The sequence below is a fragment of the Juglans regia genome, chromosome 13 (assembly GCF_001411555.2).
Source record: "Juglans regia cultivar Chandler chromosome 13, Walnut 2.0, whole genome shotgun sequence".
NCBI classification, from domain to species: Eukaryota; Viridiplantae; Streptophyta; class Magnoliopsida; order Fagales; family Juglandaceae; genus Juglans; species Juglans regia.
The window spans coordinates 1,465,811-1,486,050 of record NC_049913.1 but is presented as its reverse complement, the minus strand read 5'-3'; the positions used below and the strand labels follow the sequence as shown (position 1 = coordinate 1,486,050).

The 20,240-nt window shown below is 34.5% G+C and overlaps 2 protein-coding genes across 7 annotated transcripts; both read left to right on the top strand.

Moving 5' to 3' along the window:
• The first annotated feature begins 8,089 nt into the window (after nt 1–8,089).
• Nucleotides 8,090–14,555, top strand: LOC108996331 (BTB/POZ domain-containing protein NPY2-like). 5 transcript variants are annotated; one of them, XM_035684809.1, is made up of 6 exons: nt 8,090–8,486; nt 8,594–8,660; nt 9,251–10,030; nt 11,640–11,709; nt 12,308–13,483; nt 13,706–14,555. In XM_035684809.1, the coding sequence occupies exons 3-6, from the start codon at nt 9,969–9,971 to the stop codon at nt 14,267–14,269; spliced, it is 1,872 nt and encodes a 623-aa protein (XP_035540702.1). In that variant the 5' UTR covers nt 8,090–8,486; nt 8,594–8,660; nt 9,251–9,968; the 3' UTR covers nt 14,270–14,555. The 5 variants fall into 5 exon arrangements, with proteins under 5 accessions (XP_035540702.1, XP_035540703.1, XP_035540701.1 ...); XM_035684810.1 differs by lacking the exon at nt 8,594–8,660; XM_035684808.1 differs by lacking the exon at nt 8,594–8,660 and having other exon boundaries at nt 8,090–8,512.
• Nucleotides 14,556–18,597: 4,042 nt separating this feature from the next.
• On the top strand, nt 18,598–19,632 carry LOC108996076 (LOB domain-containing protein 38-like). Of its 2 annotated transcripts, none has more exons than XM_018971838.2 (2): nt 18,598–18,914; nt 19,182–19,632. In XM_018971838.2, the coding sequence occupies exons 1-2, from the start codon at nt 18,731–18,733 to the stop codon at nt 19,517–19,519; spliced, it is 522 nt and encodes a 173-aa protein (XP_018827383.1). In that variant the 5' UTR covers nt 18,598–18,730; the 3' UTR covers nt 19,520–19,632. The 2 variants fall into 2 exon arrangements, with proteins under 2 accessions (XP_018827383.1, XP_018827382.1); XM_018971837.2 differs by having other exon boundaries at nt 18,599–18,914; nt 19,101–19,632.
• Nucleotides 19,633–20,240: the final 608 nt, after the last annotated feature.

Genomic DNA, 20,240 nt, shown 5'->3' with positions numbered 1-20,240 from the left:
TTAGGGGGATCTCATTACTTTATAAGCTGCTAATTAAGCAGGAAGCTGCTAGTTTTGAAAAGAATACATACTATTTTCACTCAAAACTCAAAAGACTGCTTGCTCATTGGTGTCCGGACACAGACACACACTTCCAGCTTGTTTTATTTACAGTAAGGTTTATACTTTGTCTCTTTTAATTTACAGTTTCGGGATTAGAAAGGAACGGAATATGTCTAAAGACATTTCATTTCCCAAATAGTACTCTCCATTCACGATGTCAAAAAGTTAAAAGGCGACAACTTCAAAGACATGCAAGGTAAGTTATCAAATCGGTCCACTTTCCCACGGAAATGGCCGAACACTACTACACTTATACACGCTGTCGTTGAAGCAAAATATAGATGTACCGTGTTGTTTTAAAAGCAGCCTACTCCTCCAAAACGCGGACTTGACAACGTACCCACATTTTTTATATCGTTCTTCCCTTCACTAGTGAGACAACGAGTGTGGGAATTGAACGTCCTTTCTCAACTAATCTGTCAACCACACTTTAATTGCAGTGTACAGCGTGATCTATAAACGATATTGTATAACATATTTTTTTTCCCTTCCAATGTAATTCATTGTAAAAGTATAATTAATAAGAGAAAATATATTTTGCAGCCTATTGTTTGTAGCAGCCGCAGCACACTCCACTGATTGAGTGAAAAAAAAAAAAAACCACAGCACGGTGTGCTGCGGCTATGGGCTGCTGTCCAGAATCACTCAATTAATAATTGGAAAACGATAGTACTCATATATTTTTATTTTTATTTTTATTTTTTTAATAATTAAAGAAATAACTATTAATAAATTTATATATATATTTTTTATGGTTAACGATATTTAAAAAATAATTAAATAAATAAATAAACTCATTTGTATTGGTGTGCACATTTGGTGGGCTCATTTAATAGTCACGACTTACTCTAATATTGTCCTTAATCATCAGAGACGGTAAAAGCTAGTTAGCTGGTCTCGTTTGGATTGTAAGATGATCTCATTTCATCTTATCTTAATTATCTCATTTCATTCAATCTTATCAGTACATTTAAATACCACAAATATAAATATTTTTTTAATTTTAAATCTTCAAATTTTGTATCTAATCATAACAATTTTTTCAAACTTTTCAATAAAACATAAAAAATAATTTAACTTTTTCAAATCCTAAAATAAAAATAATATTTAACAATAATTTAACTTTAATATTTGTATTTAACATTTTCTCTCTCTTTTCTTAAAATTTTTATAAAATATCTTAATTCAAACTATTTTATTATTATTTAAAAATTGTTAATTTGATCTGAACATACAAACGAGGGCTAATTCTTATATGTGATCTTGATCTTACCTACCTAGTTAGCTTATTTCACTTATAATGTCCTGGAAAACTCTTTTGATGTGCCTATATTTTTATTTTATCATGCATTCTGATCCAATTCTTATATATATGTGCCGTCCAGTTAGTACGTAGTTAATTTTCTTTCTATTTTTCTTTAGAAAAATTATATTTATAGTGTAAAATTTGCAAGTAGAAGAACTATTCATGTGGATATTAACCCACAAACATTGGAGCAGCTCAGAATTAATCGGTGTTAACAATGCTGAATTCCTGTACGTATGAATACATGAATATATGACATGATGATCGATCTGTTTCGCAAAGTGATATGAATCGTTTTCTTTAATGCGAGGATATTCCTCCAAATGACAAAAGCGTGATAAGATTTTATTGCTTGGACCGTTTTAATTAACACGGTTTGAGAGATCATATATGCTGATCAGAAACAAGGATGAATAAAAAGAAGAGCGGTGCTACTCGTTTGTTTTGACCGCTACTTCAAAATTCAGTTTTGATTCTTTTTTAAATTTTTTTATTATTTTAAAATATTTTTAAAAAATATAAAAAAATATTAATACACTAATAACTTTCTTAATTATTAAGTAAAAAAATTAAAATATATAAATTGTCAAAATGAGTGGACAAATAAAATGGATAAAATAACATTTTTCTAAAAAGAAATAAGAAGTAGCCGTGTATATATTAATCTTAGCCATGTTCTTTGCGTGTGGGAGGGAAACTGCGTGGATGCGTAAATTCGTAATAGAATGGAGCTGATTATTAAAAACAAAACAAGGTTCTGAATGTGAGGGGATAATGCGCGCATCTACTGTTTAAAAGAACACAGAAAAAGAAAAAAGGAAGCTTTAATTTATTGGTTCACGTTGATGCAAAGCTAGCTTCTTTGAAAGACGCGAATTAGAGAATATCCCAGTGAACCTTTTTTTTTTTTTTGGGTGGGAGTTATTAAGAAATGATTACATTTTATTTGTAGATAAGATCTTAGATATATTTATAATAAATTAGTAATTATATATTATAAAATTGATTTTATGAGATAAATTAGGCTAATAAATTTCTTCATAATATCAAAACATGTCACATGACGATTAATGGGAGCCGCCCACACTACTTACTTTGTGATAAGGAATAAAAAAATATTGACATGCACGTGACATATGATGTTAAGGAATAATTCTCGTGTTAAGGTCTTAGGTATGTTTATAAAAAATAAATAATCTTATTTTATAGAACTATTTTTATGAGATGAATTAATTCAATAAATTTCTTTAATAGTGGAGAGATTATTCAATTGTATGTAGGAAATAATATGAGAAAATATTTGAAGATAAAGTTATCATTTTGAAAATAAACGCAGGAAGTAAATCCAAGAAGGAAATGAGAAACGTCAAAGAAAACACACGTACACTTGAATTGTTCATGACATGTGTGCATACATCACTAATCACTAATCACTAAGTGATTAGTGCAGCATCACTAATCACTAAATATGTCTTTTAATTTTGATTAATCCAATAAGAATGCTCTTAATATATATTTGAAGCTTTTGTCTTTTTACCATATCGTAGTTTGGCATGTATAGTCACCATAAGTTTTATTTCTTCTGATTGGGCGACTTTCATGCCTGGTGGCCTCCTAATTTGCATGAATTAAAGACAAAAAGAAGTATATGCAAATTAATCAGTCATCAGCACCCAAAGAAAAAAAAAAAAAAAAGAAAAAAAAGTAGGTCAATATAAGTGCAACGTGTTCAATAACATGAGTGAATTATATAGTTGACTTTTTTTAACAGGGCTGGATCCCGACTAGTTGGGCAGCTAACAAGGCATTGTTAAAGAGGACGGCTGATTTTTTCAACAGCCTAGCCTAGACTAGCCATATGTCCGTTCAACTCGAACGTAGGTACGTCGCTTCTCGGCTATTTCCCATTATAATTAATAACTAATATATAGCCTCAGTAATGTGATACTGTACGCGGTACCATGAGCCAGGGCGTTCTTGTTTGGCAGGCGGTGAGAGATAGCCAATTTTGTGGAAATGACTAAGATCAGGGACTTTTGTGGATGGATTTGAAGTGCAACTTGTCCTTACTTTATATATTGTTAGTGGCAAAACCATTAGGTCAGCTTAAACGATAATTAAGCACGTTCTTTTATACGCGAGAGAGATCTGAAGAAAACAGTTCTAAATTTAATTATTTCATAATTTAGGACGTATTTTGAATTATTGTTCAAATGGGATAAGTTTTTCTTTTTTCTTTTTAATTGACATGAGTTCTAATGTCTAACTAAACAATGAGTATGAAGACAATCGTACCTTCATGAGTAGTTGAACTTCTGACTAATATATATAGTTGAACTCAATGAATTGGACCGACCTCTTAATATTATACAACACCGCCAAAGATTTTTATATGTACTAAAGTTTAAAAAAAAAAAAAACGTAACAAATCATGCAATCATGCATGGTTTTTCTTTCTTTCACTAATTAATCCCCCTTTTTTAAAGATAAGAAGCTGATTCAATCTCTAATATAGTTTAAGGAGAAATGAGGATCGTAAAAGATATACTTGGATCCGGGGGATTAATGAAGAGAACTTGAAATTATTGTCCATTGTTTTGTAATGAAAACGTGCATTTTATATATATATATATATATATATATATAAAATCAAAATGTCACGTCCTCTCATCATCGTACTTTTGTTGCCAAATGCTTGTCCAGTAGCATCACTACAATGACATGTGTCTCGTTGTCTGTGTCTCAGTGTATGTTATTGATCATCAGAAATAGAGAAAGAAACGGAGTATTTAATGTTCGATTAAGAAAGGCTAATTATATATGAAATTCCTCCTCTGGTCATGTATAAGGCTATATATATAGATAGCACTCGATGAGAATGGCAAAAGGAAATACCAAACCTAGAACATTCACTTCACTTGGGCCACAAACTTGGTGGCACTTGAGTATCAAACCTAACCATAATGGGCTGCACTGACCGTTTAGGCTGTTGCATGGTAGTGGTAGAAGCCCTAATCATCCTTCCCAATTATAAGTACATGCATTCTGACAAAAGCATAAAGGGAAAAGCCAATCTTCACAAGCCTCCTGGGCCACACACTATTTAGGCGTGACACTGTGAATTTCTCTATTATTGGGTTGCACTACAATTTTTTATTTTTTATTTTTTTTAAAAAGCTACTCAAAGTATGAGAATTCTGTGCAAAGTTCAGTACTTCTTTTTTAGCACTTGCTGGAGGATTCTGTGGATAGAAAAAATTATTTTTATCAGTTATTATTTGTTATTTCACACTTTATATTCTATAAAAAAATATCTTTACACATTATGAAAAAAAAATTATAAATATAATGTACAAAAGTAAATAATAATTAATACATAGAATTCTTCTTTCTCAAATATGTATCTATATATAATTATAATGAGCTGGGATGTATAGCTTTCCCATATTTTGGGGGTGTTATCTCTTCTGAATCTCCATTTAATTTGGACCTCAAATTCTATTCTCCTCCCTTTTTGCATACTGTCCGGTCCCACTTCCTCATGAAGCTCATCATAGCCATAAACTGACTATCACAATCATATCCGAAGAAACTTTCGGCCGAAAAAGAGCCCCCAAGTTAATCTCCATGTCTAATTTCTATCGACATTTTTTGGTGCGATTTTACTTGCCATGCATGCAAGCTCTCACATATATATATATGGTTGCCAATAAACCTATATATAAATATAAGAGGTGAGTAGATAGATACAGTAGTCTTATTTCCCATCACTAAAAGAAATTCAATCAATGTCTCCCTCCCTAGCTACCACCCACCCCAATTAAGCCCCCTTTTCTTCCAAAACCCCCCCAATGAAATAAAGTAGTGATTACTCATTATGGGCTGCATGCACTTGTATTCGTAAGATCTTAAATTAATAGCCGAAGTTCTAGCTGCTACGATAGCTTTCATAATTTCCATTCAACGCACAAAGTCCTATATATTATTATTTCCTATTGGTCTGTTTTATGAAAATAGACTACTACCTTTTCCAAGGACCAGAGTTTGAAAGTGCAGTGGTACGCGGCCCTCATGGATTAATAATTTATACGTACGTACTGATCTTGTGACGTTTTTGTATTCGATCTGCTAGCTTTTCTTATTGGCCGTAGAGCTAGAGCTAGAGCTAGCAACTAATCCGGAATGAGTTACCATCATGCGAAAGATGCTTAAGCCAATGCCGGTGGTCCGGATCATGATCATGTTGCACTTATTTCCGCTTCGAAAAAGGTGGCCATTTGTATCAATGATTCATCAGCAATCTTCTACTTTGACGCAATCTTGAAATTTTGATCTAGTATTCATTAATGTTGCATGCATATACATATAATAATTACTGTAAATTATGTGGATCGAGGGTGTGCCAACACCGTCGATGATCAAGATTCAAGAACAATCCAATGGTTGTCATAATTAAGCAATAAATTTCCATTTTCAATTAATAATTAGTTTGAGTGATTTCTTTTTTTGTAGTATCGTAGAAATATGACAGTGGTGGCCATGTGCTTTGTGTTGGCTAATCAAGCAATAATACTATCCATCATGTAGTCATGTGTTCTTTCTCCCCCTCCTTTCCCCTGGCTAGTACATATTTTATTATATACAGTTTCATACACTGTAGTCTTGAAAATAAATGGTCAAAGTCGAGGCAGGCGGGGGTTGGGTATTTAATTTTTTAGAAATGATATTTATGAGATTTATTAATAATAAATTTTATATTTTTTTAAAATAATACACTAGATTTACACATTTTAAAATTATATATAATATTATTTTATTCTTAATTTTTTTTTTTCACAGCTAGCAAATAATCGGAAGCTAGTGTGAGATATTTTTTTGAAAATAATTATACTCATCATTCTTACATCATATATTATATATGATTTTATAGTAAATATGTAGTATATAAATAATGAATAAAAAAATTTAATTAATTTAAAAGAAATAAAAAAAAAATTTAATGTGTGATATATATTTATATATGTAGGAATGATATATGTCTAATATTAGGCATCACGTGGGAAACAGCTTGACAGCTACTTGTCTCTCGTTGACTAGTTCTTATCGTAAAAGCCCCACCACACATACTCGATCGACTACGTACATATTCGATCCAAACTGGTCTTAAAGTTCAAGCAGCAGATTTCTTACCAGACAAACAAACATAAAAAAATAAAATAAAAAAAGAAATTTAAACTGGCTCAAAGTAGAAGGAATCGAGTGTTCCTTAAGAAATGGGTCTAGATTCATTGCTCTTGATTGGTAGAGGATCAAACACTCATAAAGTAGCCTATTACAATTACATTACATACAGTACTTTTCGATCTCTCTTCAATCAAATATAAAATCAAATGATCAAAGAGCACACATTTTTTCATTCGTTTATCCTAATTAATACAGACGACTACGTTAATAATAATTGCCGCATCAAGATTTAAGTACTCTTCTTTTTTATTTGATTTTCAGTAACATTATATAATATCTTTCCTTTACTAATTCTGCAGCTAGGAAAGAAAAAAGAAGTTGTCTAAGTTGATCGGTTGGTATAGCTTTAGATAAGATGCTGTGATTAGAGAATAGTGGTCACTTTGTCTCTCACTCAAGGAACTAGCTGCTGGCAACGGAGAAGCTTATTCGTGAACCATGTTGGAGAAGAAGGTCAACCTCGATGATCAGCACCTAAATCATGATCAAGTGAAACTTGAATTGGCTTATATATACGTCCTACCCAATAATTTGCAAGCACTGGCACCCGGCCAGACTATTTATTTATAGAGACATCTATTTCTTTTTATAAAATGTCTAATAGAAAAAAAAAGATAATTTTTTATAAAGATCAACATGAATTTATTTCTAATTCGTGTGAAACTTCTCAATATTATTTAGCGTGAAAAGAGAGATTTTTCTTTTGCTTTTAACGAGAAAGTGCAAAATAGACAAAAAAAAATTTAAAGAAAACTCTATGTGCCTAATCTCTCTTTTTCTTTTTTCACGAGGGGTTTTATATAACATAATATATCCCATTTACGTGCCAGCTCGCATGCAAATATTACACTCATGAAACCATTATATATATTCAGAAAAACTTACGTGGAAATTAACTGGTTATATTAATTAATAACTAAAAAAACACTGATCAATATATATATATATATATATATATATATATATATATATAGGCTTTGGAGGTATCATCATTCGAATACAGTGAAAGAATAGGGAATATCCAACTTTGATAAGATCCTAAAAAAGAGCATGTATATATATACATGATCTGTCTCAATTAGTAGCAGACATTGATAATTATGTTTAACTAACCTAAAAACCAGCAAAATAATTCACATGCACATCATATTATACTGTGTGAGGATGCTCATCAAGTTGCTCAACGATAGCTTTTTCGAACGATGGCATGGGTATTGTCTAATAATTACTAATGAGTTCCAGAATGTTTCGTCAAAATTAAAAATTACGCAGAAAATGTATATCTTTTTTGACATTTCGGAGTGCTAGCCAATTGAACTTCGACATGTTTTAACTTTTTAAGCTCACATAATTTTTTCGTACAGTTCGATCAATCACTCTTTTTAAATTTCCTGATGCCACTGCCACCACCTTGTCGATGAAGAAAGATAGCAGTACGAGAGAGAGAGAGAGAGAGAGAGAGAGGTAGATGTGGGTAATGGGTTAATTAGGGAACAAGCGAAGGGTCATTTAATGAAGGAATCCGCGTTATAGGGATTAGGGGTAACAACTAGAAAGCTGGAGTGTCAGTGTGGCGTGCATGACTGAGCAAGTGTAATGGTGAGTGTTAATGCCTTCAGAAATTGAATGAACATCTTCCAACTTTCTCAGGGAAATCATAGAGAAAAGAAAATTGATGAGCACAGGGGAAATACGGTGCTTGGAGAAAGTGGTTATCTTGGCACTAACGAGACTGATCATGAAACATTTCGTATCAGCTTGGCTTTTACTGTAATCTGTGGGCAGTGTGGAGGGGCCTTTATGCTTCGTACTTGGAGTTTTGGATGCAGATACTGTGAGAACCAGCTCATTATCTGATGGGTACTTTCAGGTTATTTCTTTAGCTTTTGGTTTTGGTTTTTGTTGTGGTAAGTTTGATCCCTCTAAAGTTCTCATTGGCAGTGTTACTGTTCCACTGATTTGCTGTTCTTGACGCAAAAAGATTGGAATGCGTCATTATCTCATTGGCGTAAGATTTTGTTAAGAGTTTTATAAGCAATCTCTCCCACTCTATCTCCCTCGTTTGTCCCGTGGGGTTCCCATCTTCCTTAAGACGGTTTTAGAATCTAGATTTCTTGGTTTGGTTTTTGCTGATACCACCTAAAACTCGGAATGGGTTTCGCTTAATTTGGCACTACTACACGTAACTTGTTATTACTCTGTAATGAACTTTGTAGATTTGATATATGAGTCTTGGGTTTTGTTGGGGTTTACACGGAGAGTGGCTTTTGGGGCTCTGTCTTTATGTTTCCAACTTGATATTGGGCATATTTCTGCATGTGCGATTTTAGGATCTTAACATTATACATGATCTTCAGCTTCAATAATTTACTAGATTTCTGTGTTATATTCTGATAGATTCCTTAGATTTCTGTTATAATTTTGTAGTGATTTTGTCGTTGGTAGTTGATGTTTGGTTGTTAATTACTATAATTAACTTCTGCTTTTGTGCCCTCTCTCCTATTTATTTCCGTACTTAGCAAAATAAAGAGAGATGCTCATTGTCTACCGTTCTGGGGGTTTCTTCAACTGATATCGAGATGCTGTTTTCTGTTTCAGGTTTTTTCAAATTTCAACGGTTAAAGAAATCAAACACAAATCTGATTTGTTTGATTTGTATGGGTTTTGGAACTTGAAGCTATAAAGACCATAAGAGGGCCCTGTGGTATGAATGCTTAAAAAAATCGATAACAAAGGAACAAAGTGATCAGAAAGGAAAAGAAAAAAAAGGAAATAGTGGGGGGGAGTGAGGTGGAGTCGGATTTGTGCTTACGGGTGATACTGGTGTGAGAATTATTTTGTCTTAGGAGTCTGTTGGCGATGTCTCCTGGGCTGACTAGGTGCGCCCGGGCTCCGTGGGCTTTGCCGCCGACCAAGGAAACAACCTCTTCTTTGGCTCTCTTGGCATTCAAGAGAACCTTTTCTTAAAAAATTGCACAACTCCCATCTTGTGTTTCCCTTTAATCTCCTTCTCTCTCTTACTCATACTCTCTGCCTCGGTTGCTGTCAAAGATTCGCTCTCTTACCACCACAGCATATATCCTTCCCCTCTTTGAGATCCTTCTTTTCTCTCTTGGAGACTAGGAACTTGCTTGCATTGAGAAATCTGGTCCCCACATCTGGGATACTGCTTTCTATTTCTGGGAATTTTCCTTCAATTGAGGGTTTTTATGTATGCTCACTGAGAATGTGTCGTCGCGACCAGCACTAATCAGCTGAGTGTTGGAGAGGACCGGTTTAAAGGTGCAGAGGGTGAAGCGGATCTCTTGCTCTCGAGATGAAGTTTATGAAACTTGGATCAAAGCCGGATTCCTTTCAGACTGATGGAAACAATGTCAGGTGAGATCTTTTGGAATTAAAGAAACAAAAAAAGAACTGGGTCCTATCATTTTTCTTTTGAAATTTGTTTAGGAATTACTGGTGCTGTTGTTATGTTTGATGCATTTCCTACTTACTAAAAAAAAAAAACAAATGTTTGATGCATTTCCGTTTGTGTTGCATAACTCTGTTACCGATGACTTTAGCTCTTTCAACTGTTTCTCTGTTCATTGAAGTTCTGTTTGCCGCCTCTTTCGAGTTAGATTTGCCACTTAGATTAATGCTTACTGTGGCACTTTTGTTAACAAAGAGTTGTTTGAGGTTTAACTTCGAGCTCCCTCTGATGACTGTGAACAACTTCATTGCTCGATTAAAATAGGGCCCATTTAAAAATTATTTTTGGGGGTTTGAAAGTTCTGTTTGTGTATGGCCTTCCTTCTCATTCCTTTCAAGCTTGCCCATATTGTACTCTTCTTCAATGTTGGCTGGTTTTTCTCTCCGTTGGCATTTGGGATTTGAGAGGAAGTACTTCATTAGTTTTCTTAGTTCTAACCAAGTCAGAAAATAAGAAGAGTTCTTTCAGCTTTATAAACTTGTAGTCAGGTTTGTTAAATTTCTTTCGGATGCTCATGATGTTAAGCATTTCTGATAGGTGTCTGTAGTATAGTAGAACCTTTATTAGTATTATTTAGCAATTGAATGCGTTGGGATGTAAAAAAAATGATGGTTTGATTAATTGAGTGAATAAGAAGTCATTATGTAATTATTTCATCAAACTTTATTAATCATATTTGTTCCGAAACTTTGGATGCATCTATTAACCAAAAAGCTGAGGAGTACATATCTGATCCCAGGTTTAACGATACTACAACTCATGGAACATTATGTGGTTCTCACTCATGGAAAAATGAATTCTTTCTCTTTTAGTAATGTTGTAGGGGATAAAGCGATGCTTACGATTGTAATTCCTTATATTGTATTAATCCAGACCACTAATGGCAACTACAAGGCTAAACTAGCGGCACTTGTATAATTATAATAGAGATAACTTGAGGTTTGGTGGATTTGAAACTACTCTAGTCTAGCAATATCAGTCTTTTGCAAGTATCTGATGATTCAATTTGAATTCCAATCACCTTATGGTTATTGTTTTGCAATATCATGGTATTGGGTCTGTTTTAGAATGAAACCTCTGGTGAAGTAGATTCCAGGTCTAGTAGTTTAATGGTTCGTGGCTATTAGTTTAAGAGGAACCCATGCAGGGTAATGTCTTCAATTGAAAAAACTGAAGCAAGTCATCTGGCTTTCTAGCAGTACAAGATGGTGAATCAATGACATTATACTAGTAGCTTATCCATTAGTTGATGGCTACCATGATTTACTTATTCGATTTTCAGCAATGACATGCTTGGCTAGAAAAGGAAGCTGAGAGTAATTCTACATGGAAATGCAAAGAATTTTGAATCAAATTATGTTATTTTGCTTATTATTGAGTTTTCCAAGTAGAGAGCATGTAAAAGGTAGTCTTAAAAAGGATTATCTATGAACTCAGATATTCTTTATCCTTTATAACAGTACCATCTAATTTAATGTTTTCTCAGTAACTTTAGAAGGGAATATCAATCTGCAGGTATGTCACAAGTGAGCTGGCAACAGACATCGCTCTTATTGTAGGGGATGTAAAATTTTATCTTCATAAGGTACAATAATCTTTAACGGAGTACTTTTAGTATATAATGAAGACAATTCGTTTTAACCCTTTTTGGCTTTTTTATTCTGGAGCATTAACTGTATTACTGCCCTCTGTAGAATTTCGTGATGCATAGAAGACAGCCTAACTACTAAACTAGAATGTATAATCTCTGTAATCTCTAAATGGGCTGATAGAACAATTTGTCATGGCTGCCTATATCATCATCATTGTCACCATCATTTTTTATTTATTTATTTATTTTACCTTTCCTTCTCGAGACAATGAACATGCTTCGTTGCTTATATGTCAAAGGCATGAAACTAATTCCAGATGCATGACAATGATTTACATGAGCTCACTTGCAGGCGTTTAGTGCCATGTACTCTGCTTATGAAAATGGTACTATAACCCATTCAACCAATTATTACTAAAGAGATTTATTGATTATATAATAGAAAGGAACTAAAAAAGAATTGATAGATGCGGTTATGACGACATAGGTTGAGAAAGTTTCTCAGTGGCATTGGTTGGCACTAGCTTTAACTCTAAACAATACAAGTCAATTCATATTTTCTGATACCAAATCGGAATCATCTGTTGAACAGTTTCCACTACTGTCAAGAAGTGGCCGTTTGCAGAAGTTGGTCACAACCACTAAGGAAGAGAAGACAGATGAAGTTAACATTTCTGACATTCCCGGTGGTCCTGCTGCCTTTGAGATATGTGCCAAGTTTTGTTATGGCATGACTGTCACTCTCAATGCTTACAATGTTGTTGCTGCTCGATGTGCAGCTGAGTACCTAGAAATGCATGAGACCATGGAGAGAGGGAACCTCATCTACAAGATTGATGTCTTTCTTACCTCTAGCATTTTCCGCAGCTGGAAAGATTCAATCATTGTTCTGCAGACTACAAAGTTTCTACTACCATTATCTGAGGAGTTGAAGGTTGTCAGCGATTGCATTGACTGTATAGCTACCAAGGCCTGTATTGATGTTTCCAAGGTTGACTGGTCCTATACCTATAATCGGAAGAAGCTCCCAGAGGAAAATGGGAATGACCCAAACTGGAATGGTGTCAGAAACCGTCCAGTGCCAAAGGACTGGTGGGTTGAGGATTTGTGCGAGCTTGAAATTGGTCTGTACAAGCGTGTTCTGGTGAATATTAAAAACATAGGGATTGTTTCAAATGATGTAATTGGGGAAGCCTTGAAAGCGTATGCTTATAGAAGGTTGCCAGGTTTCAGCAAGGGTATGATTCAGTCTGGAGACATGGCGAAGTACCGGTCAGTAGTAGATACAATAGTGTGGCTGTTGCCTGCAGACAAAGGCTGTGTCTCTTGTAGTTTCTTGCTCAAATTGTTAAAAGCTTCCATTTTAGTGAACTCAGGAGAGATGGATAAGTTCGAGCTGGTAAGGAGAATAGGACAGCAACTGGAGGAGGCTTCTGTAAATGATCTTTTGATACGAGCACCAGAAGAGGAAACTACAATGTTTGATGTTAGTACAGTACAGAAAATAGTACAAGAGTTCCTAATGCAAGATAAGAGTGCTGAGATTGAATCGCTTGAAGAAAGCCATGAGCTTCAGGAGACAAGGTCAGGGATTTTATCGGAGGCTTCCAAGCTGATGGTAGCAAAATTGATAGATGGATATCTTGCCGAAATTTCGAAGGATCCCAACCTAACCTTGTCGATGTTTGTTGATCTTGCTGAAATGGTGTGCAATATCTCTCGGCCTGCTCATGACGGTCTCTACCGCGCCATTGACATGTATCTAAAGGTATGAATTTCTGAAATGGGCTTTCAGGGGGGAAGTAAATTATGTTTCAAATTTGATGGTGTAAAACATGCTTTGCCTTTTGGTGTATTAGGGATTCACGTTAGAAGTTTGTTATATACTGAAGCTCTGCTCAATTCTCATGCTTTTAAATCAAGTTTAGTCCGACTGTTTTTGTTAGAAAACCTCTAAAGAGAGCTGCATTCTTCACTGTGCCTTATGCAGGAGCATCCAGGGATTAGCAAGAGCGAGAAGAAAAGGATATGCAAGCTGATGGACTGCAAGAAGCTATCAGTTGATGCGTGCATGCATGCTGTTCAAAATGAGAGACTTCCATTGCGTGTAGTAGTGCAGGTACTCTATTTTGAGCAGGTTAGGGCTGCAGCATCATCAGGCAGCAGCACTCCTGACATACCCAAAGGCATCAAGGATTTAAATAGTGGCTCTCATGGGAGCTCGAGGTCAGCAACAACTAATACAGAAGAAGACTGGGATGGGGTGGCAACAGCTGAGGATCTCAAGGCACTAAAGGGGGAGCTAGCTGCTTTAAGGTTAGCCAATGGAGTGGGAGGTAGTGAAAGGAATGGTGATGGTAAAAGTAATGTGGACAAAGCTGCCATTAACAAAATGAAAGGGCTGCTTAAGTCGAAGATCCTTACCAAGCTGTGGTCTGGCAAGGGGGGACAAGGTGACAATAGTGGCTCGGATTCATCAGATAGTCTTGGTTCTGCCAACCCAGAAGAAGGTAAATCAACACCTTCCAGAAATAGGAGGCATTCAGTGTCTTAGATACAATTGACAGAAACATGTTGGTCGGTTCTTTTGGCGCTTTTCTTAACGAATATTAGTAAAACTTCAAAAGTAGCGCTTTATCTTTTAATTTAGCAAAAATGAAGTGCATATAGTGTTTGGATGAAGAGAAACTTTATCAAACAAATGGTAATTTTAGAAACCACAGATGTCCACAAGAGAAATAGGACTTCAGTGTTAGCAGGTTTTGTAACGTGACTTGGCAACAAGGGCAGTCATCTCTTCTGAGCACACAAGAGGACTTGGTGGCATTTCTATAAATAATGCCATTCATAATCTCATTCCCAATTTGCTGTGAAAATACTAAAAATGGGTGTTTTCAAGAAGACGGCTTGCAACCACAAGAACTTTGAGAAATCGGCACAATTCAGAAGGCTTGGACCATGAAAAACAAATAGCCATTGCCCAATGCCCATAAACTAAAAAAAAGAAGAGAAAAAGGGCCGATAATTTCAGCCCAGCCCAGACTGACTACACACTCCTCGGCCACATCTTATAGTTATGGGAAACTCTTTCTTGGGCTTGGGGATTCAAGATTCGTATCGTCAAGATAACAATCCCACATTTTTCATTCATATTTATATAATCTCCAGTCCAGTCTCCACATAACTCAACATTTTCCCATTTTTACGAATATCTCTCTGCCACCTTTTAGGATTCTCTGGGATACTTTTAATTTTTAAGAGAAAATACACAAATCTATCTGAATTGATTATGTTCAATTGATTTCCTATGAAGCCAGGATAAATACTTCTCCGGTTACAAATAAACCAGCAATAAATTTTGAGGTATGCAACCGAAAAAAAAAAAAATTAGGAGTGCTACCCACATGATGCAAGGTTGGAGATTCTTTCCCGCACCCCGCCCCTGCTGGTCCTTGGCCCTTCTCCCCACTGGGTGGACGGGGGCGGGGTACAGAGCCCCGCTGCCCACCCCTAAGAAAAACTGTCGGTCATACTGTTTTATTTATTTAATTTCCCCACACATGAAGCTAAAACAGTAAACAGTAAAGTCATAACAAGGTAGGAATTAGACATTGAGAAGAGAGTTATAAATCCGGCATCCATCAAAACAAACAAAATCTCAACATCTGAAATACACAAACAAACTTCAAAATGATCGTCACAATACTATTTATATTTTCTTTTGATCTCTGGCATCACTACCCTTTCTCCGCATACCCTTTTTAAATAAAATAAAAAAAAAAGGAAAGATTTCCATCACAATAAGCCGCATATAAATGTGCCGCGGCAACCAGTTAATTAACTTGATCTATTAATTAGGTTTAAATTAATTATTAGATCGATCGATTTGGTTAATATTTTCTGCACATTGTTCGTGTCAAAAATTAAGTGATTAATTACTCAGCTGATCTTGTTTAATTAACATGTATCCGAATACAGCTGGAGATCAGTATCAATTAAAGACAACCCATTGGAAAGATGCAATTATCTGTAGCTAGAGTCGTTTATTACAAAGGCCAATCAGCCGAGAAATTAAAAATTACATTTAAAGATTGACGGAGAATGTCCATCATATCAACGCACTAAAAGACTAATTCTATATATTATTTTTAATCTTTATTTTAACAGTTAGATTCAAAATTGCTGATCGAGACCAATGGTGTCTGCTTATAACACTAGCTAGCAAGTGCCCTTTCCAAACTTCATTAAGGCCGTATGTCTTTCTAGTTCATGGAAGAGACACTTTGAAATAGACTACTTTGTGCTGAAAATAAATAAATAAATAAAGATATATTAATTAAACGCCAAAAATGTCCCTCTCAAAGCCTATTGCGCACGGCCAATCCAACTTATTATATACGTCTCATATCCATATATATAATTACGTATATCTTTAATTTAACAAAAAATTTATATCCAGTCATTTTTGCGTCTTCTTTAAACTGTTTGATCAATCACATCAGTAAAATGTATAAAGAATATATAAAAGTAATTATATGTAATAAAACTCGAATAAAACAAAATAAAAAAGCCAAAAGTGAGCTGTGTGAAAGTTAAAACCATGTTCATGAATCCGAATCCCATTCTCCACAAACTTAAAACTTTTTTCGGTGGTGGGGACATATACTATAGTAACAGGCATTTAAATTAGTTAATTTTTTCTTTTTTTTTAGCATTTAAATTAGTTAATTGGTTGATGCAAATGGTGGTCCTTATCGCATCAATATTACGCCACGTACCCGAGTCGCCACTATATTTCCAAGGACTCCGCCTCATCACCATCGTCATGATCCTTGTCTTCATTCTAGTATATATGCTGTACATATTATATATATAGTGACAACTCTTTCATTTTCTTTTATTTTTTATTTTTCTAGTTTTTGCACATTGTAACTGCAGCCACTCACCTGCTAGTCTTAAAATTGAAATTCTCATGTGCCCATCAGTACTTATCAAGGCTGAGATACAGCCAGCCAGCCAGATCGACCCACATTTAAAGAATATTGTGTATAGTATAGAATTTAGCATTTGTTTAGGTTTATGAATTGCCATGATTATGGATCAGTTCCCCCCTATTGGTTCTACATTTGGGTTGCCGATTCTTGCATTATTGAAACCGAGAAAATAAGATTAGACTTTAATAAAGAAATTATATAAAAAGCTATGCTTACCCAAAAGAAAGCATGCTCATTAGTAGTCATTTACATGATGTACAGGTGGCCAGTAGTACTGCTACGTCCACCGCTACAGCTGCATATAATTGGTTTTTTTTTTTTTGTTATTTTTTTTACATGTATTTTTTTATATTTTTAAATAATTTTTTAAAAAATAAAAAAATCACAATATTATTTAAAAAATATTTTCTTAATAACTAAGTGAAAAGAAGAATTAAAAAATAAAATAAAATATTTCAACAATAATATTGAACTGTAAGAATGAGTTGGGAGAGTATACTTTATTCTCGTTAGTTATTTTCATATTTTTTTTTTTACTTTTTTTTTTGTATGTATTTTTAAATATATATATTTTAAAAATTATAATATTATTAAAAAAATACTTTCTTAATTCTAAAGTAAAAATAAAAATAAACAAAACAAAATAAAAAATAAATAAAAACAATGCATAGAGCGGGACGCTTAGCATTTTCGTTTATATATCCGTGCTCCAATAATGAACGTTGGAAACCCAGATTGACTTGATGGAATACCGCTTGAAGTACGTTGTTGAAGATGATCAGTGTTGTTACGTTGTACGTACGGCGCCTCTCGATAATCGAAGACATTTGCTGATCATGTTATTTAATTAGAAGCAGGAAAAAAATATGCTGGGAGACAGTATTCATGCATGAGAATCAACGGTGGAGCAGTCGACTCACCATTCGCGGAGACGCGGAGCCGCCTCTCACCCACTTCTTTGGAAGATCAATGGAACCCCAGTAGCCACCTCCCCTTGTCTCCACCTTCTAGACAACAGTGGCACGTGCCACCGGGGCATTTAAAAAAAAAAAACATTTTTAAGGTCATAATTTATATCTAAATATTAAAAACTTTGGACTGTCAACTTTGATTTTATAATTAATTAAGACTATATATATATATGGGGATATATCTAATTAATTTGAAGTAAAATTAAAACCATAGTGCTTCAATTCATGCTATATCATTAAGGGTTCACAATTTAATCAGGTTTTAGATATATATATATATATATATAGATATATATGTATATGTATGTATGTATATGTGGTTTATCTAGAAAAGTCGTCTGATCTTATAACACGATAATCTAAGTGAAGCACTCCTAACGATGATTTTTATACGAGGCTTGTTAGGTACAAGCAGTTTGACGTATCAAATCGCATATTAAGATTCATATAGTTTTTTTATTTAAAAAATAAATAAAAGAAAAAAAATCTTGAGAGAAGAAAAAGATTAATTATGTCTTACAAAAATTATTTTTATCTTCAATTTGTACTGTTTCATTAAACAATTATCTTATATTTAATATTAGTATACAATTTGATGCACAAAATCACTTACAATAAGATTTTTTTATACATATATATATATATGGCAACATTAATGTTTATATTCACACAAAATAAATAAATAATCTCGACTGATCCACCACCTAAAGACTATAATTTTGTCAAGATCATTGAAGATCAATTGACAACATTTTAATTTCTCATCAAGAGAACCAATGATCCAATCTCCTTCCCAAGTAGTAAAAGAAAAAAAACAAACTATAACTAACCATGGTTAAGTACGTCTAATCACTCCAATAATGACCGGCCACTTGCTCCAATGCACACTCACATTATATATCCTCCTCGAGACCACAGCTTTCGCCTGTCTTCAACTCCTCCTCTCTTCTCTCTCTCTCTCTCTCTCTCTCTCTCTATAGCTGCATCAAGAAAAGTTTTTCATCTCCTTTCTCCTTGAATCTCGGGTTTCAAATTAATGTGCAGAAGATCATGAGTTGCAATGGCTGTAGGGTTCTTCGAAAGGGTTGCAGCGACAATTGCATGCTTCGACAATGCCTGCAATGGATAGAAAAACCTCAAGCCCAAGCGCACGCCACCGTCTTCGTCGCCAAGTTCTTTGGCCGTGCCTGTCTCATGTCCTTCATTTCCGGCGTCCCCGAACGCCAAAGACCCGGTATGTATGTATGCATAAATATATATATATATATATATATTTATGTGTACACACGCGCAAATATGTTTTCATAGTATACAATCAGATGCTCTAGGATTCTAATTTCACAGTGAAGCTAGGTTAAATAGTCAGGCTTGTTTAGAAACTGACGTTAAGTATTGGTTTTTCTTTTGTTTTCTTGGTTAGCTTTGTTTCAGTCGTTGTTATTTGAAGCGGTGGGACGGACCGTAAATCCGGTTAACGGAGTGGTGGGACTACTTTTGACAGGGAACTGGAAGGTGTGCCAATCGGCGGTGGAGACGGTTCTCCGAGGCGGCGCTTTACGGGTCCTACCGGAGTTTCTTGGCGACCAAGCTTCGATGCCTGAGCCGGATGTTGATGCTTCGGGAGCCCACGGCAACAAGCAGCGGTGTGCGGGTCCACTGGATCTGGATCTTTGCTTGACAGCCGGTAATGATAATTTGCATAAGAGAATGAAAGGAAGGAAGAGAAGGAGCCCGTCTGAGGAGTCCGAAACGACGACGGTTGGAAGTGATTATAGTGGTGGTAATTGTATTACAGAGGGATCGGGTAGTGAAAGAAAGATTCTGAGATTATTTGTTTGAGAGGGACTTGAAACGTAAAATTACTTGAATTAATGTATTTCCTTCTCTATTTTGGGGTTTAGCTAATTAATATTATATATATATATATATATGTGAGTCTATATATAACTTGATGATCTTCGTTATCGGGCTTTAATTTCATGTTTCCAAGTCTGGCGAGTTGGGCAATTGTAGGCACTGAATTTCTGACTTTTTTTTTTTTTTGGGGGGGGGGGGTGTGGTGTGGACATCTAAAGATCAGAGGAATATGAGATGTTAACATAAGATCAGTTTAAAAGAGAAAATATGATCAGCTTCTTTAAGCATATGTAGTTTTCTGGGATATGGTTAGAATCATCCAACTCATATGTACTTAGCTGATCAGGTTCAATATTATTTGGAAAATATTTAGCCACAAAAAGATTATATAAGCAAATCCACAAACTGATGTAGGATGTCAGATTGTAAAATTACTTTTATTATAAAATAGATCTAACAGATTCTATGAAATTATATTAATTTGTGAATTTATTTTATATAATTTATTTATGTCTATAGCAGTTTTCATATTATTTACACTTCTTTGCAAAATATATTATATGTTGTTTATCGATTTGGGTCGTGGGATTAATTAAATTGATCAATCAGTTGATCCCCAACTTCAAAGATGGTATATATACTCATGACATGACCTAATCGATCAATAATAACAATAGAGAAATAACAATAATAATGTAAGAAA

Coding starts and splice junctions, on each gene's coding strand:
- LOC108996331 (XM_035684810.1), top strand. CDS start 9,969: ATGAAGTTTATGAAACTTGGATCAAAGCCGGATTCCTTTCAGACTGAT. Junction 10,031..11,639: donor ACTGATGGAAACAATGTCAG/GTGAGATCTTTT, acceptor ATCAATCTGCAG/GTATGTCACAAGTGAGCTGG. Junction 13,484..13,705: donor CCATTGACATGTATCTAAAG/GTATGAATTTCT, acceptor TGCCTTATGCAG/GAGCATCCAGGGATTAGCAA.
- LOC108996076 (XM_018971837.2), top strand. CDS start 18,731: ATGAGTTGCAATGGCTGTAGGGTTCTTCGAAAGGGTTGCAGCGACAAT. Junction 18,915..19,100: donor CCCCGAACGCCAAAGACCCG/GTATGTATGTAT, acceptor TTTCTTGGTTAG/CTTTGTTTCAGTCGTTGTTA.